The following is a 19,739-nucleotide window of genomic DNA, read 5'->3' as shown; positions in this document are numbered from 1 at the left end:
TCTTCCATTTTATGGTCAGTTTAATCGACCCACTTGTGTTCAGCGACGAAGCTAATTTTGGATTAATGGGTACGTAAATAAGCAGAATTGTCGATTTTGGAGTGAAGATCAGCCAGAAGAGTTGCAAGAGCTAACATTGTATCCAGAAAAGGTCACAGTTTGGTGCGGTTTATGGGCTGGAGGTATCATTGGCCCGTACTTCTTCAAAGATGCTGCGAATCGTAACGTAACTGTGAATGGTGAGCGCTACCGTGAAATGATATCCAACTTTTTTTTGCCCAAAATGCAAGAGCTTGACTTGCATGACATGTGGTTTCAGCAAGACGGTGCCAGATGCACGCCACACAACACGCGTAACAATGGACTTGTTGAGTGAAACATTTTATTTCACGTTCGGGACCTGTCAATTGGCCACCCAGATCATGCGATTTAGATTATTTTTTGTGGGGTTATGTTAAAGCTCATGTCTATTCAGACAAACCTGCTTCAATTAACGCATTGGAAGACAACACTAAAGCATTTATATGTGAGATACCGGCCGAAACATTGGAAAGAGTATGCCAAAATTGGACTAAGCGGATGGACCATTTGAAGCGCAGTCGCGGTCAACATTCGCATGAAATAATCTTCAAACATTAAATTATATGGACTGTACTGTCGATTTAAATAAAAATTTCATTAATTTTTCTGAAGTTTACGTGTGTTTTTTTCAAAAACTTTCCTATAGCTCTTAAAAAATCACCATTTATATAGTCTGCCCCATAGAAGTGCAACCGTTTGAATTGCATTGCATTTTATGGGTGTGTAATATTTATTATAGGTATGCAATATTTTACAATAAATAAAATTTATAGTCCCCACAATAAGCTTGAATGGCTTCATATCTTCGAGTCATAATTTGTGTAAATTTCTGTGCAAGTTGTGTGGGTCATCGAATCCGAATAAACCGATTTTGTCTTCATAGCTGTTTGACCTTTCATATTTGTTTTTCTATGAGTTTTTTGCTTAACTCTTATCTAAACATTTTCCATAGGTTTGGCAGCAGGCGACTGTGAAGGCCAATCCAATATTTCAATCTCATTTTACTGTTTTCTCTCTACACACCTTCGGCTTCGAGGCTTGGGATCGTTGTTTTCTTGAAAAATCCATGGTTGGCTGGTTCTTCCACCGAAATCATCGCAGCTGGTGATAATATCGCTCTATGGTAAATTTTATTCATCTGAAACATGAGCCATAACTGGATGCTAACAGTTTATTGAAGTTTTCGATTATCAGCTGTACACCAGGACTCACGTAGGCAAATATTCACCCAAAAGAAATATTCTGTGTTTGCCTTATTGGGTGTTTGGTCGAGCTCTTCCTGCTACTTGTGGTGTGCGTTTTGATATTTTCAACAAATGGAGAGACAGTTGTAAGCCGACTCCGAACGGCAGATAGTTTTCTATGAGGAGCTTTTTCAAGCAGAAATTCACTGGGATATTAGCCATTGTCAGCCGAAGGGGGACTGCTATTAGAAAAAACTGTTTTTATCATTTCTCGCGGACTACCGAATGGTAGTTGCACCAACCCATTGGGCTACAGCGGCCGCTTATCTACTCCTTCTAAATAAGAAAAAACTCTATTGGTGGGTGCTTTTTAATAATGGTAGAAACAAATTTTTCTAAACGTCTTGAATGTTTTGGAAAAAAGTGACTCTTTTTTAAATATGTCTTTTCAAATTCAAAACAAATTTGCAAAATTTATTAAGCGTTATAGAAAGTAGTTAAATTCATAAAGATTTGCTGGAAAAATAACTTATACTTTATTGGTGTTGTGGAGACTTACAATTCCTTGGCTAAATCATTGCGTTTAACTAAATTAGTGACCTCGCTTCTGCACAGCTCTGGCGAACGTATATTGTAAATATACGCAAACAGATTTTATTTTAGATAAAGATTTCCAGCTGGGCACGCAAACGTATATCTAATATTTGTAGTACTGGCATATGTCGCGTATGTTTAAATTAGTGACATGCTTACATAAAACTTCTAAATGGCTGAAGTACGTTAATAGTGAAAAAAAATTAAAAATAAATGAAAAAATTAAAATGCTGACCTAAATGTCGCGTATCGGGTGGCGTAGGATGTTGGCAATGTCAGCCGAAAGTCTCATAAGCATTATTTATTCCTTCATGAGTTTGTGTGCTTGTATGTGTGAGTTTGTTGTTGGTGGACCCATTGCTGCCAGCAATTACGTTAATGAAAGAGAATCAGCAGTAGTAGCAATGACGGACTTTCATATCCGCAAGCACGCAAGCCTTGAATATCACATAAGTTGTTGCTGCTGTTGTTGTTATTCACATTTCAACTTCATGTGATTTTTTAGTATAAAATTACTTTCTTACCTGCACAGTCTTTCTTCTCCCCTTGATGACATCCGGATCGTTGGTTATATGCTCCTCGATTAGGAAACGTAATTTATCGAATACTTTGTTTTTAAATTTGCTCAAATACGTTTCATGGTTCTCATTGTCGGGATCGATTGTGCGCTCATTCGATTTGCCAGCGACACTGATTAGAAAAATTAAACAGAGAAGAGGGATTATTGGTAAATTGGGTTGATTGTGATTTTATGTAAAAATAAAAAATAAATAAAGGGTGCATCACCAAAGGAGGACTGGTTTCTTTTTATTTAGTGACAGCTATTGTGCGCTTAAAAAAGTTGTAGTAGTTCAATTCATACCTCAATGCTAGGAAATGAATTTCTTTATATTTCAAAAACTTTTGAAAATATCGAAAACTTATTTTTAAAGGACACTTCCTTGCATTTCGCCTTTTACTTAAAAAGAGAGAGTTTCGGATGTGGCACATTTTCATCTAGACTTCCTTTCGGCAGGCAAAGTGGCTGCCAATATTTCTACTGCAACTGATAGTTTACTACTGATTTTGGAGTGCTGGCGTCATTGCAATTTTTTCAAAAATACTGCTGTGAACGTCATTTCAGTTACGTAGGTGTGCTTGAGATAATTTTATCAGTTTAAGCTGAAGAGAAATGAGCTTGGGCGATCTTTGGTCTCAGTAGAATGGTGCCCCTTGTCATACTGCTCATTAAACAATCAATATTTTGGGCACGTTGTTCTCTAAGCTATGCCGTCGCGAATCTGTAATCAGACCTTTGTGCGGCTATTGATGTTATGGAGATAGTCGAGAAATGAATCAGATTCCTAGGTTAGATTAAGTTATAGTGATTGTACTACTATAAGGCGCATATAGCTCATAGCTCACTGTGATGCCAAGTGGGGAACTTGCCCTTATTTCTCATTAAATTATCTCATTAGTGATCTCCATTTATCGCATCACACTGTACCAGTGCCGCGGCCTTTATTATTACCGTCAGTATCGCCTGAAAGAAACTGCAGTAGTCGGGGAGCCGAAAGGTGAAAGAGATACCCCGCTGCCCACTTCCAATTACCCTCACCCTTGAATATTGAGTCCATTGTTAATACATGGATGGACTCGCCCTGTCTTACAACATTTCGTCCCAACTCTTCCCTTGTGGATAACGGGATCGTGAACGTTGTGGCCACAGTTATAGGCGCGAGTACATAGCTCACTAATCGGGGAAGCTTCGAAATAAGATCGCACCGTGATCTTACTTAAAGTGTACAGCCTTATAACGCACATCTAGCAACATATCAGATCCACCCGGAGGAAGTTAAGTGTCGCATATAATGCTTTCGATGGCATGATTTATATTAAAATAAATAAATAATTGGCAGGTACTTTTATGCTAGATGCTTGGCCGAGCTCCTCCTCCTATTTGTGGAGGGACATACAGTTTTAAGCCGACTCCGAACGGCAAATGGTTTTCTATGAAAAACCTATCCATGGCAGAAATACACTCGGAGGTTTGCCGTTGCCTGTCAGTGGGCCACCGCTATTAGAAAAAACGTTTCCTATTATTTGATGCCCATGCACAGAGATTTGAACCTACGCACTCCCGAATGATAGTCACGCATCAACCCATTCGGCTACGGCGACCGGTATTGATATTGCACCGGTTGTAGTAACAGATGTGAAACTTTGAACCTTGTCAGTCCTTTTACTCTTCACACCTTTCTCGAGGGCTAGACTGCCGTCTAGAGCCAGTATATTATTTTCGGCTTCATCCTCCATTTTTTCCCAATTGACTTGTTGCAGTAATACAACGCTGCCACAGCTTTCCGTACTCTCTCTGAAACTGTGAGTCCTCAGCTTAGCTTCCTATCAACAACAAGTCCTAGATATTTAGTTCTTCCCGTTACTCTACGAGGTCTTCCCGCTACGGATTTTTATTCAAGAAGAATTGTTTTTTGCCCCCTGTTAAAGGGCATCAGACCCCTGAGGCAAATGTGAACCAATTCCTTTCTGAGCTGCTCAATAGCTTGTGGAGGTCATCTTTTGTATGGATTTATATCCCACAAACAATTAAAGTCTTTACGCCCCTTACATTTTCAAATTTCCGAATACTGAGTACTGCACAATTTTTTCGCATACACATTTTCGAATTTATTTTTACTTACACTAATGTTGTATAATTGTCGGAGGATAGATTCATAGTTAGCTGATCCTTCATTTTGCGTAGTCGTTCACCTGCCTCTGCATTCGTGTTCCTCAATTGTGAAGACCATTCACGAAACACAGCCAATATTTTGTCATTCGAAAGTTCTATTTTGGAGAAACGAAAATTCATGTTTATTTGATTGAAATAACTAAAGGCGACTTACACATTTCTATATTAAATTGGGCTAAGTAGGAATATTTTAAGTAACCCTCCTTAAAATTTCTTCGCTCTAAATGTTTATTGTCGACATATATCACCACTTACCCAACGCCCTTTGCACTTCCTGTTCGAGCTGTGTTTCTCTCAGTTTCTGTGCACGCCTTAGAAAGTCTTCCGGCTGTGCCTTTGTGGCATTTGTGTTTTGTTTAATGCTTCGCAGACCGCGCTCGATGGTATCACGCAGCTGCAAATACTCCGGGTGCCATTTCTCAAGTAGCAGAGAGCTGAAATCGTGAAATATAGATCAGGTATTTTAAGTGGTTTCATATATTTTCGAAAAAAAGAAGTGTGTGTTGATAGAATCTGATTCAGTGTATGTAGAAAACTTTTCACATTTGAATATGAACATCATTCTGCCCCCAAAATCTTCTACTTCACTGTACTGAGCTCTGTTGGCCAAGTACCACAGAGCTTTTTTTACAAACACCTGTAAGTAAACCGAGGTGTAATAGTAGCTCATCCGCTGTTAAAAAGTTTTGAAATATTTCAACGAAAGTTGGCACACTTTTTGGTAGAGCTGTACGGAAGGTTTTTATTTAAAATTGATGCAAAGTTGTTCAAAGCCACGAACCTTTTCATACCTTCTGCTCAAATATGAACGAGACGTTATCAATAAAACGGTCCGCGGATGACATATGACAAAAATACATTTTTTGTTTTTTGGTAGGACTGTTATAAGCTTACATGGCAAATTTCAGCGTGATATGTCACATAGTTTGTTTTCTGTGCTACTGTAAACAAGTCAAGCTCGATTGTGTTCTTCGAATTCTCTTTTATGACTTCAATTGTCTAAAAATGTTTTCCACGGAGCGGTAACTTGAGCTTGGGAAACAGGAAAAAGTCATATGGAGCCATATCAGGCGAATACGGTGCTTGCGGAACGATATTAACATTATTTTTGTTCAAATAATCGCGAACAAGACGTGATGTGTGAGCTGGTGCATTATCGTGATGCAAGAACCATGACTTGTTGTCCCACAATTCCTTCCCTTTAAGACGAATGTTCTCGCGCAAACGCTTTAAAACGTCTAAATAATATTCAGCGTTAACTGATCGGCCTTCCGTAAGGAACTCCGAGTGCACCACACCTTCGTAATCGAAAAAAACAGTCAGCATAACCTTAATTTTTGAGCTACTTTGGCGTGGTTTTTTGGGCCCTCTGTACGGCCTTGTTTGAACGATTTGTACCACTGAAAAACACGTGCACGCGATAGAGTCCCCATAGGTTGTTTGCAACATTTTTAAGGCGTCTGAAGCCAAAATTTTATTGGAATAACAAAATTTCAAACAAATTCTTTTTTCAACTTGAATTTCCATCGTTAAATTCGAAAAACACATCGAGCTTGACTTGTTTACAGTAGCACAGAAAACAAACTATGTGACATATCACGCTGAAATTTGCCATGTAAGCTTATAACAGTCCTACCAAAAAACAAAAAATTTATTTTTGCCATATGTCATCCGCGGACCGTTTTATTGATAACGTCTCGTTCATATTTGAGCAGAAGGTATGACAATCTCTGTCAGAGTGAAACCAAATTTGCCATTTCAGTCACCAATAAGGGAAGTAAAGAGGTTAGGGGTAGTCAGAATTAAAAAAAAAAAAATGATTTTTGTTTTTTTTTCCCATTTTCTAATAGTATAATATCTTAAAAATATTGTGTGAAAATTTTAAGTGAATCCGACAAATGCTTTACGATTTATTCAACAATTAACAATGGGTGCTTGGGCGCTCCTTAAATCGATAGCAAAACATTAAATGCTTTTCTCATAACTATGTTTTTTTGAACTGGTCACAACTGTAACTTAAAAATCGCTTGGTAGATTTCAATAAAATGTATACTACTTTTGAAAAACATAGAAAACTCGTGCCTGATCGAGGGATTTTTTTTTTAATTTCGATTTTTTTTTAACAATTAATTGTCGGTTTTTTTCTCGAAAATCTGAAAATATTTCCTGAGGCCGACATATTGTTAATTCTGAAAAAAAACTTCAATCAGGTACAAGATTATCTATTAATAAAATTAATTTCTCTTCTCCGATTGATTTTAGAGGAATATCGACTTGTGATGATCACCGAAGGGACTTTTAGAGAAACGGGCTCGAGACAAACAGCGATAACTTTTATAACTATGCATTTTTTTTTTTAATTTTACTGAAATTAATCGAAACTTGATATGTTAATGCTGCTATCTTTTTTATTTTTGTAAAATAAAGCAATTGACTAGAAAAAAAATTTATTGAAATTCATCATTTTTCGGGTCTCTGACTACCCTTAACACGTTAAAAATTGTAAAAGTAGTTAAAAAACAGTATTTTCGTATTACAAATAATCAGAAAAATTGTTAAAAAACTGGGTTTTTAAGTTTTTTTTCTCTATATTTTTTGATTCATAAATATTTATTTTAATTTCTTTAACTTGACACGCTGAGATTTGAATATAAATAACCACAAGCGAAAGCGCTATTTCCAATCCTCAAATCACTTCTGATATCCCTATTTTCCTATAACCCTGCCCTTTTCCAGACCTTCTTATCTATATCTAATCTCCACATTTTCGAGCGTTGTAAATCTGAGAACAGCAAAATGTCGCAGGGGGCCAAGTACGGTGAATACGGTGACTGCGGTGCGAGTACGCTGTTGTTCTTAGTAAAAAATATAAGTACATTTACCAATTTGTGATAACAAAAACTCATCAGGCACACAAAATTCCACCTATATCTGTCAAAGTTAAAAAAAGTTGCTGTTACTGTGAGCCTATGCCAGTGATATGTGAAAGTAGAGCCAGTTTATTTTTAAATGAATCGTGTATATGTATCGAAAATGGCTAATTATTCCTATAAAAGTATGATACTTTCAAAATATTTTTTTGTTTTTCTCAATAATTTTTGTTCTTTACTACCCCTGATATTTTTAAGCACAAATTGGTATTCCATCCACTTGATGTCATCCTAAGCACAAACGACCTCTTCAAAATTAAAAAAAAAATATTTCGTTGAAAATTTAAGGGGGAACGCCACTGTGAAAATGCAAAAAAATCTAGTTTTTTTTCCATAAATTGTTAGTATAACTACTCGCGAAAATATGGTAAAAATTTTAAAGCGAAATTCGCTTCATTCCCGATTCTATGTGCACTTAAGTGAGCGCCCGTCGGTTCGGCCCTGTAGCGCTTACGATACGATGCTTTATTTCAAACGCGTTTTTCTCGAAACGACTTTTTTGATACGGTGGCAACGATGTTTTGAAGACTAATGAACCGATTTTAATTTTCTTTTTTTCAAAATTTTTGTTATCGCATTGGCTGTTGTTGTACGTAGCCAATTTTCAAAATTTTGAAAATAACTATTTTTTTGGGCCTGTTGAAAATCAAAAAAAAAATGGTGAATGAATGGTGAAAATGGCGGCCATTTCGTCAAAAAAAAAACAAAAAAAACGGCTACGTACAACAATAGCCACTATTGTGTAGATTAATAAAATTTTTGGGTTTTTGATTTCAGATGATTATTCATTGCTGTATCGCTGCCACCAGATGACGTCATTTTTTTTAACTCGCTACGTTTATTTACATTAATTTGTCAATCTTCAATATTTTTTAATAAAAATTTACATCAACATAGTTTAATATATATTTAATAAAGGGCCTTTTGTCCGATCCTCGAATAATCATTCCTACTTCCAAAAAAAATTCCCAAAAATCGACTATTTTTTGACCTCCCACTGTGGCGTTCCCCCTTAAATGATTTCAGCTGTCGCAGTTAAAGATTTATGGCCGGTTATTTAGTCCCACCTTCGCCGTCATCCGAATTAACAACAATCTGATGCTCATGAACAACATCTTCTTCAGACTGTAATGATCTATCATAACGTAATAAAATATGCCAATATTTGTTACAATATTGGTGTTCGCTTTTGCTCAGACTTGAACGAAGATACAAGAGGAATCACGAAGTTTACTAGGTTAGAGACCACGAATTTCGTCCGTTGTGATATCATTTGGAGGATAGAAGAGGAAGGATAGGAAAAAATATTGAGGGGAGGGCTTATGTTTGGCGGAGAGAAAAATTTGCTAAGTTCTCTCGAAATTAATTTTAACTAACTTGTCAGATAATGCGTTCACCGCAGGATACCTTTTACGTTTGGTGGCAAAAACAAAAAAAAAGTGGGGCTCCATTTGTGTTCTAAAAGCTTCCTTTGAATGACAGGGCGTATTGTGTAAAATCAAAACAGCTTTGACTGGCAGAACCTTAAGCTGTGAAAATATTCTTACAAACATAGAAGATATACATATTCATGTTACATTTCACCTGTGTTACAAATGATTTGCGCAAACATTCCTGAAAAGTGTTGCAAGTCATGCTCGCCCTTTTGGTGCGTCTATAATTCACTAGAAACGGAAAATCTCTGGCTGTGCTTGGCTTTTGGTGTAAATAATTATTAATGACGTATATTTTTGTATTTCAGAGTAGTTTTACTGCACTCTTTTGCCTTTTCAATTTTTCTACCAGCATTTTTAAATTTTTATGTATATGTATATATTTTTTTTTATAAAAACACTAAGGTTATATTAAAGCAGTTATAAACTTTTTACAAGATTAAAAAAAAATCGACAAATTTTCTTCAAAATTTCAAACTCTTTCAACTGAATTTCTAAAAAAATTTGTATACGCAGTTTACCACCGATTAAATTGTAGTGCAATAAAATTCTTGTCAATTGTTAATATTTTTCCTCTGATGTATTTTGTCCATATAAAAATAATTCCGTGCATTTATTTTACCGTGAGAAAACGCAATACCGTCTAGGAAAAAAATTATAAAAAATCAGGGTTTTAGCTACTGCAAATTTGTACCTTATTTTACGAAAATTTCATAACGTGTAAAACTGCATACCAAAAACTTTTCGAGAAACTATAATTAAAACAGTGGAGTTGTGATGAAATGCTTGTGGGACTTTTGGGAATTGTTGGAATTTTTTTTATAAAGTTTAAAATTTGGATTTATAATGATTTGGTCAGATAATAAGCTACACTTTTATAGAAAAATAATAAATAATAAATAAAGAAAAATAGTCCACATTGATCAAAATGTTGAGGTGCTATATGTTCTTCGCGAGCTATAAAAAAATTTTGTCTGGCAATGGTTTTGAAAATAAACCAGCTTCGTTTGGTCATATTTGGAATTTCGCCTGGCGCTAATTCTAAGTCAGAAAATATCTTTTTAGTGCAAATTTTCAATAAATTGACGACCTAACTTATTTTGAATCTATTTATTTAGCGGTCCCTTGTTTTATGTTACTTATTGAGCTGCCCTTGGAGGCAGTATCCTTTGTTGGACTTGCGCTATACAAAAATAGTTTGATTTCCTTTACTTAGTATCCCTTCTTATCGTAAATTCCCTCTACAGAGTAGTGACTGAAAGTCTATTTTTTTGCCCTCCTTTGGAGTAGTTTATTAAAGTCAGGCTTTTTGCTACTCAGTTCATTCTAGATATTTATTTTTTATTTATTCATTTATATGAAATTTTATTTAATTATAAATAATTACATTCCACTAGTTAGGAAACTAGCAGCTAGGGGAATATCGGTTTTCTTCTAGATATTTTTCATTCGAATACTTTAAATAGGCACTGGAAATAAGCGGATTATGGACACATCAATTCTTTGTGTCAATATGACCACAACATAGCGTCATTTTATGGAAAAGACAATGAATACTTTTCAATTTGGTATTTGTTTTTCAATGTTTTTAATCTGGTTTTTCTAAAAAACGTGCAAGGGGGCGCAAAATTAATCATTCATCATCATGAATTTTGTTTTTGTATAACTTTTTTTTGTACTATATAAAAAAAAAAGTTTCTTTTGACTGATGGAAATCTTTATTTTTACGTTTATGCGCTCCACTGCTTGTTTTTTGCATACCGCAGCTATCTACTTACCGCAGCTTAGAGGTTGAGAGGAAAAGTTGTGGGAATTAAAGAACGAGAGGATGGATGAAGCAGTAAGCAAACTTTGCAGCGTGCAAAATAAAGAACGAAAGCTCAAGTCTATCGTAAGACCGCTGGAGTAACGAAACACGTGGCAGATGAATGGCCAGGCTAATAAAAGGTGCTACATGGAACTTCGGAAAATGAACTTGGGTGAAGTCATTTTTATACAAAGCAAATGCTTTCGGGGCACGGGTATTTCCAAAAATACTTGTTCAAAATAGGGAAATGTGAACACCCCACAAACACAACAGTTTTTTATTGTAAACAAATTAAATTCAAAGCATAACGGAACATATAAAGATATTTAGTTGCTTGAAAAAAAAAACTATAATTTGATTTCGACACGTCACTTCTTTTCAGCAAATTTGCATAAAAATTCTTCCATCGTAGGAATTTGAGTCCTTATATCGTATTTCTTAAGTACGCTCCCTCTCTTTCTCTCTCTCTTAGCTCACAGTCTGTGGTGGACCATAGCTTCATCAACAATCCTCCTCCAATTCAGTCTCTCTCTCTTGCCTCACTTCTCCAATTATGAACGTGCATCGCTTTTAAGCCATGTTCGACGTCATCAAGCCATCTCTTTCTTGGTCGGCCTCTCTTTCTTCCTCCAATTGGAAGTAAAAAGCCTTTTTTGGATTCTTTTGTTGGGCATATGATGTGGCAAATCCATCTAATCCGCTGCGCTTTAATAAAACGTATTATATTTTCATCACCAGGCCACCACCAGGCGGCCGCCGTAGCCGAATGGGTTGGTGCGTGACTACCATTTGGAATTCATAGAGAGAATGTAGGTTTGAATCTCGGTGAAAACACCAAATTAAGGAAAACATTTTTCTAATAGCGGTCGGGCCTCGGCAGGCAATGGTAAATCTCCGAGTGTATTAATGCCATGAAAAAATTCCTCATAAAAATATCTGCCGTTCGGAGTCGGCTTGAAACTGTAGGCCCCTCCATTTGTGGAACAACATCAAGACGCACACCACAAATAGGAGGAGGAGCTCGACCAATCACCCAAAAAAAAAAAGGGTGTACGCGCCAATTATATATATATAACGCATGCAACACGTGCCGTTTTCAAGCCGAATAGGACCGTAGATTTTTCTCATTATGGCCTTTTCAAATCGCAATAGGTGGTTTATATCATTAACTTTCAGTGTCCAGATTTCCGCACCATAAGTACACTCCCTGTTCGCACTAAATTGAGGACACTAATTTTCCAAATTGTGTTACTTTTCTTTACAGGGTCGTCAAACAAAAACTCCTCTTCTCTCGATGGTAGTCGTAAATTAGAACTTACTTTGCCTGGACAAGTGATGATGATAAAATGTTAAGATTAAAAAGTTCATCAAGTGATCTGTTCACACTGGGACGAGTGAAAAGTTGTAATCCTCGATTGCTTAATTTCGACGAAGAAATTCTCGTATATATTCGATTTAGTTGAAATATGTGTAATTTTGTTCGAAAATTTTCGTTCATTATGGAGGAAATTTCATAATTTCGAGTTTGAAAAAGTTCTTCACCCTACTGGTATAACACCTGACCAGCTACTTTCATAAACCTCTCAATTTGTTGTCAATTTTTTGCTATCAGGAAGCTTTTGCAAATGATTGAAAAGGCGATAATGGCAAGGTGTCAGGACCATATGGACTGTACGGTGCATGCGAAATAACCTCCTACCTGAACTATTAAATGATTTGGTGTGTCACTAACCGTAAATGGCTTTTAAGAGAAATGTTTACCTACCAAAGAGCGACCGAAATTAGAAAACAATTTCCTATTATATGAGTTGATGCGCAGCGGGACACGAAGTCGGACCCGCTGAATGGTAGTTACACCCAACCCCAAGCAGTTTTTAAATATAAAAAGTGGAAATCCAAGGAACTACTAGAAAAATGACAACTTGATGGATTGCAGAACTCCTTTTCACAGGATATCCGTGCGTCAGAGCATGTCAAGCAGCTAAAGCTTCTACTCACATTGGGTGTCACAGCGCAAGGCTTAGATAGCAAAACTTATACACATATGCGTTAAAGTGTAAATACCTATATAGCATATACATATGCACTTATGTGTGTTTAATTTTATGCAATGATAAACTCGGTATACAGCTGCATTTTGTAAAATTTCAAAGATTATGCAAACTTATGAAATATAAACACACACAGTTAACAAGAAAACTGAGTAAAAAATTTTGTATCTACGCAGCCAGTAGTGAGCTGCAACGGGAAAAGTAAAAGGAAAGAAAATTTATAAAGTTTCAAATATCTGCAAAATTTTATTCCACTTCAAGTCATTGCAATAAAGATGTTGAGTCAGTCAAATGAAGCAGCGCACGCTAACGACGAGTGAGGGAAAATGAGGCACTCAGCAGCAGCGGAAAGCGTGGTATGTTGCCTTTGCAACTACACACCCAGAGCTGCTTGATTAGCAGACCCGTCAGCGATGTCGTGCAATATGAGATGCAGTGATTGGTGAATCGGAGGGCGATAAGCGTCGCGGAGGCGGAACTATGCGGTAGAGTGAGTTCAAAGCGAAAAACTGCCATTTGCTTGCATTTATTTTGTTGCATGCAATTTTAAAATTCCAAATATTTTTTATATTTTGAAGGGTTTTGTGAGCTTGCAAATAATTAATTGTGTACCTAAAAATACATTTTAATTGAGTAGTACCTCTATTAGGACACCCTCCTTTTATTTTTATTTTTTACCCATTGAATACATTGAAAATTCTTCTAGGCTAAGTGGAACACAGTTTAAAAAGAATAAAAACTAGAGTAAACAAACTTTTTTTTTACAACAAATTCATCGAATTCTTAAAGCGATAAAGCAAATATCAATATAAATATACAAGGTGGCGCAAAATTAATCGTCCAATTTTGATTTTTAATAACGTTTTTAATATGGGCTTTTAACTTTTAAACAAATTTTTGTGTGATGGAAATATTCATTTTGATATTTGGCTGTTTATCTGTTTGTACAAACAGGGTTTGACGGAGCTAAATTTTGTTTTCCATATCAACCAAATTCAATGTCAATGTCAGCTTTGAAATCCAACGTAGAATCTCTCTTGCCAACAAGTGCTACTTTGGACTAAGTAGGCAATTGAATAGTCCTTTCTCGACGAACAAAATTAACACTCTACAAGACTCTCATAATGGCCGTCCTAACGTATGGCGCAAAAGCGTGGACGATGACAACATCCGATGAAGCGACGCTTGTAGTATTTGAGAGAAAGATTCTACGAGAGATTTTTGGACCTTTAACGTTAGCAACAGCGGATATCGCAGGCGATAGAACGATGAGCTGTATAAGCTTTACGACGACAGAGAATTAAGATCCAGCGGCTTCGTTGGCTGGGTCATGTCGTCCGAATGGATACTCTGAAAGTAATCGATACGGTAACAGCTGCTGGTAGTAGAGGAAGAGGAATGCCGCCTTTGCGTTGCAAAGATCAAGTGGAGTAGGACTTGGCTGCACTTGGTGTGTCTAATTGGCGCCGGTTAGCACGAGAAAGAAACGACTGGCCAAAATCAAGTAAGCGGTTATCGGGCCAATTAAGAAGAAGAAGAAACGAAATTCAAGCATATCCTTTGTAGGACAATTATATAAAATTGAAAAATGTGTGAACGAAAAAGCAAAGTAAAACAAAAATGGCTAAGAAATCGTCTGCAGAAAAACTTTGAAAAACGAAATCGGGAGGGATGCAGTTCCCTGTGGTGCTTGCCCAAAAAATTTAAATGGACTCATGGCAAGAAGACGGTTTAGAATATTTGGGAGGCTTCATCATAAAAAACTACTTAAATTTAAAACGCAAAATTTCAAATGAAGCTACAGGGTCCGGCAATGGAAGTGTAACAAACCTCAGACCGCTTGCGTAGCCGATGCACGGGCATAACCTGTCCAAACAAGTCAGACTTGAGAGAGCGAAGAAGTTGCTTCGCTTGGCCGAAAGCGGTCAATTTCCGAACATTGTGTTTTCTGGCGATACATTTTTTTCAAATTGAGCGATTCGTTAACTCCCAAACGATAGAGTTTATTTAACCGACCGCTCATACTCAGCACAAGTAATCGTTTAGCCCGCTGTAAACGCAGATGGATGCTCCCCAATCATTTTTAGCGAATCTGGCGTCAAGGTAAATGCGAAATATTTCCGGGAAAGTATTCTGAGGGTTGCTTTGAAGCCGTCGGTAGACAAACATTTCGGTAGCAGACCATCGACGTTTCAAGAGGAGTGAACCAAGCTAAAAAACAACTTTTCGAATTTCATAAAGTCCACACAATGGCTCTGAAATTCACCAGTCTCGAGGCGCTGAGAAAAGCTATTGTCCGCAAGTGGGCCAAAATACCTATAACTCATATTCGAGCAGCTTGGAACACGTCTCGGGGGTATAGTCAAGGCATAAGGTGATCATATCGATCAAAAGTGAATCGATTCTTAATTTTGTATTATTTTCATACATTTTTTACTTTGAATTGAATAAAAGTAATTTTTCAAACTAAACGTATAGCCTTGTTAATTGGTTACCCTTCGAGTGCCGGACCCTGTACATGGAATTGGATCGATCAGCTGGGCGGGACTGATAGAAAAGTGTCAGAAACAGAATTTTTATCAAAAATATTATGTTGAAAAGGTTATAAGCAATCTGACAAACTTAAGTAAATATCTATTAGCGAAAAGACAAAATATATCTGTAATGGAGAAAATCAAACAATTTTTTTGGTAAATTCCTAGAAAGTGAACAGCTGGTATTTGCTTCTAGGGCTAGTTTCACCATGAGCACGAAAAAGTATTGTAGTAAAATTGTTTTTAATAACAGCAGGAGTTTGTTAAATCTCCGTCATACAAAAACTTCTCGACAAACCCATCTGCTGTTCAGCGGCGGCACAGAAAAGGCGGTCTGGTCTCTCCATTTGTAGGACAATTATGAATATAAGGCTTAATTTGAGAGAAAAAGAAAAACAATATCGGGAAATTTAGTTTCGAACAGGTTTCATGGTCATTTCAATTAAAAGTACTTCCCATTAAAAAAAAAAAAACAAATACATTCCTTTTTATTCTTTCCTAAATGCTTTAATAGGCCCAAAACACAAAACAAATCAATTGGTTTTTGGCAAAACACCGAGGCATGAGTCGAAAAAAACGTGTCAGTAGCTACAAGCGAAAAAAAATTGAAATTTATAAATGCGTAAGTTGAGTTTTATTGAACGCCTCAGACAATGGCAGCACACACGCAAAGATGTGAGCACACGCTTTGGACATAAATAAAATGAAAACGAGCGAACCCATTACAAGAACACATATGCGTGAGTAGATATTAGTATTTGGCTTAATGTGCATTTATTATGTCATAAATATCCACTTATGCACAATTACCCCGACATCACTCACCGATAGTCCTGCTTGAGCACATACTGGCTGTGTGAGCTGGCTGCTATGCCACCATCGCTGCTACTGGTGCTCTTGACAATTTTCGTGCCTGTTGCTGCCTTTGTGTACCATTTTTGTAGCAAGTTTCGCTCCTCGTCACTTGTTTGTGCCTGCTCCAATATGCCAGTGAAAATATCCTCATCGATGTGCGTTGGTAATGGCATGGGACCTATGCTGTCGCCGATAAGCGCCTATAAATTCATTGAAGGAGTGAAATTGTACATTTTTGAATTAATTTGAGCGATTTTTTTTTAATGAAAAATAAGTTCATCATGAAATGTACTAACCAGAAAAAATACACTTTTCGAGTTATTATAGCAAGTCTCAATTTCATGGAGATAATCATGTAGAATATATGGATCCTGTTCAACTTGCATAATATGCAAAGGACCGGTGCCGAAATGCATGTCGACAATTTCAATCTGTAATGGAATAAAAATGTTATTGTAATTGGGACTGAAATTGTAATTGGAATTTTAATAGTAATTCAGAGAGTAATTATAATTGTAATTGTTGTGAAGATAATTTTAATTGCAAATAAAATTATTATTTTAATTGTAATTGTAATGGAATAAAAATGCTATTGTAATTGGAATAAAAATGCTATTGTAATTGGGACTGAAATTGTAATTGAAATTTCAATGGTAATTCAAAGCGTAATTATAATTGTAAAAGTTCTGAGGATAATTTTAATTATTATTGTAAGGGTAATTGTGAGATTAATTCTAATTGTAATTAAAATTTTTATAGTAATTGCCATTATAGGAGTAATTTCAATTAGTAATATAATTGTAATAATTGTAAGTATAATTGCAATAGTTTTCGTAATGGAAATTGTATTTGTAATTGGTATTGTAATTGCAACGGTTACTGGAATTATGAGAATAATTGTAATTGTGAGGGAAATTTTAATTTTAATTTAATTAATAATTGTAATTGCTTTTAAAAAGATCAATTGTAATTGTAGATTTTGCTCTAATTATGAGGGCAATTAATTGTAATTCTGGTTGTAATGGTTATTGTAATTATGTAATCGTAATTATTTATTTGTGTATGTAATTACGTGACTAATTATAATTGCGATTGTATTCGTAATGGAACTTGTAATTGAAACTGTATTTGTAATGGAACTAAAGTAATTGATAATAATAGTAACAGTAATTCTAATTATGCGAGAAATTTTAGTTGTAACTATGAGTGTAATCTTAATTATAATTATGGCATTACTGCCATGAATGTAAATGTGACTGTAATTGTAATTTAAAAAAAATTTCAGTAATTTACTTAGTATAGTATTACTCAGTATTAGTAATACTATTGTAATTATGAAAATTAGTTCTAAATATAATTCTAAATGCAATTTTAACAATAATTATGACTGTTTGTAATTGTAATAGGAATAGTAATTTTAATTGTAATTATATATGTAAATGCATAGCCAAAGCAGTCGAGTGGCGCACTCCTATAACGAACACACAAGGAAGGCGCATATTGGACATGTCCGCCAGACTGGGGCTAGTAGTGGCAAACACAGGTAACGCCACTGCTTTCAGAAGACCGGGATGTGTACACATCACAGCGGATATCGTCTTGGTAACTGATAGCTTGACTGGGGCAATTAAAGAGTGGCAAGTCGTAGAAGACTATACTGGAAGTGACCACTAATACATCACCTTCCAACCCTGCCCCACCCCCAAAAGTAAAGGGAACTCGCAAATAGAACATATCCAAACTGAACACCGAAGTTTTCCTGCCTCACTTTGCTGCAAATCCCGTGCCGCACATTAGTAGTGAATCAAATTTCCTTGCAATCACCATGATTTAGCGCAACTACGACGCATCGGCCCCGTGTATGGCTCCGCTTAAGAAGTTAGCTTATGTACTGGTGGACACCAGATATCGCAGAGCCTAGACAAGAGTGTTTCCGCAATAGAAGAAGGTACACCAGAGCCAGGCGAAACAGAGATGCAGAGCAGGAAGCCAACTGAAGAAGAGCCTAAAATTGCGGCAAGAAGTGTCAAAAGGAACAAAGCTCCTGATCCAGATGGCGTCCCAGCTGAAGTCCTCAAAGCTTGTGGCCGAAACCTGAACAAACATGATGCTTGAAGTTTACAATGCGTGCATTACTCAAAGCATCCTGAGTATAGAAATGCCAGAAGACACATATCTCGTGGGATAAGCGGACGATATAGCGGCCATCATATCCGCGTGAGATACCAAGGGTTCCAAGAGGAAGCTGAACCAAGTCATGTTAAGGATCATGGCTTAAGTTTGCCAAATATAATACCGAAGTAATCCTGATGATACGAGGCCACTCAAGGTCAGCACGCATCTAGGCGATACATCCCTAGTAACTCAAAAGGCGGTGAAATACCTGGGCATTCAACTCGATAGCAGGTTTACGTTCTGGGTCCAGATACGGAACGCGGCTACTAAAGCAGCGAAGATGACGAGAATGCTGAATATACTAATGGCGAACATCGGTGGACCAGCCCAGAGTAAAAGAAGGTTGATTATGGCCACCACAAACGCAATACTCCTGTATGACAGCGAAATATGGAGAGATTCGCTAAAGTGTAGAGCCAAACACAAAGGCTGTACAACGAACGACGGCACTTTGAGTTGCTTTAGCCTACCGCATTGTCTCACGAGCAGCAGTTTTTGTAATCAGCGGGAAGATACCTATCGACGTCATGACTCTGGAACGAGTGGATACGTGGAATTATAGGAAAAAACACGCCACCAATAACGCCGCAGAATGGAGATACCAAACCATGCAGCGGTGGCAAAGCCGATGAGACACCACAATACCTAGGTAAATGGGTGAAATACTTATACCGCATGGGTAAGGTAAGCTGTCTACAAGCAAGGTGGACATAGACGTGGGTCTCGGCCCTTCCGAAGTAATGTAGAAAGTAGTCGCGGGAAGGGAGTCTCCCCAGCAAAAGAAGATGGATTGCTTTAGTGGTCATATCACCCTGTAAATGCTAAGGCATTTGGAAACCTACCTCACCCACCAAAAAAAAACTGTAATAGTAATTATGACTACATTTCTAAATGTAATTGTAATTGTAATATAGTTGTAATGATAATTATAATTGTAATTGTAATTGGATTTATAATTGTAAGAGTAATGGTAGTTGTATTGTATTTTTTATGTTCATTGTATTTCAAATGTAATTATAATAGTAATTATGATTGTTCTCGTAATTGTAATTGTAGTGGTAGTTGTAATGGTAATTATAATTGTAATTGTAATTGGACTTATAATTGTAAGAGTAATGGTAGTTGTATTGTATTTTTTATGTTCAATGTATTTCAAATGTAATTATAATAGTAATTATGATTGTTCTCGTAATTGTAATCGTAGTTATTATTAGCGATTGCAATTATTATGCAAATAATATATTTGCACAACAACATTTACCTCAATTTGCCGATCATCGTAAATTGACTGTAACTCTGGCCCAACTAGTTCCAAAAGCATGCGACGCTCCTGGCAAAATTCTAAAAACATATAAAATAGTTTG

At 36.4% G+C, this 19,739-nt stretch overlaps 1 protein-coding gene across 5 annotated transcripts in view; it reads right to left on the bottom strand.

Moving 5' to 3' along the window:
- LOC128865723 (protein qui-1) overlaps positions 1 to 19,739 on the bottom strand; it is a 317,735-nt gene that overhangs the window by 92,131 nt on the left and 205,865 nt on the right. For all 5 annotated transcript variants that reach the window (XM_054106016.1, XM_054106015.1, XM_054106012.1 and 2 more), the window contains exons 6-11: positions 19,637 to 19,716; positions 16,497 to 16,631; positions 16,171 to 16,400; positions 4,846 to 5,024; positions 4,541 to 4,685; positions 2,384 to 2,549 (exon numbers count right to left, since the gene is read on the bottom strand). In XM_054106016.1, the coding sequence (XP_053961991.1) occupies positions 2,384 to 2,549; positions 4,541 to 4,685; positions 4,846 to 5,024; positions 16,171 to 16,400; positions 16,497 to 16,631; positions 19,637 to 19,716 (935 nt within the window). The remainder of the gene's footprint in view (positions 1 to 2,383; positions 2,550 to 4,540; positions 4,686 to 4,845; positions 5,025 to 16,170; positions 16,401 to 16,496; positions 16,632 to 19,636; positions 19,717 to 19,739) is intronic.

Source organism: Anastrepha ludens, chromosome 6, assembly GCF_028408465.1.
Source record: "Anastrepha ludens isolate Willacy chromosome 6, idAnaLude1.1, whole genome shotgun sequence".
Taxonomy (NCBI): domain Eukaryota; kingdom Metazoa; phylum Arthropoda; class Insecta; order Diptera; family Tephritidae; genus Anastrepha; species Anastrepha ludens.
Note: the sequence above shows the minus strand (reverse complement) of the source record. Positions and strands in the feature narration are given on the sequence as shown.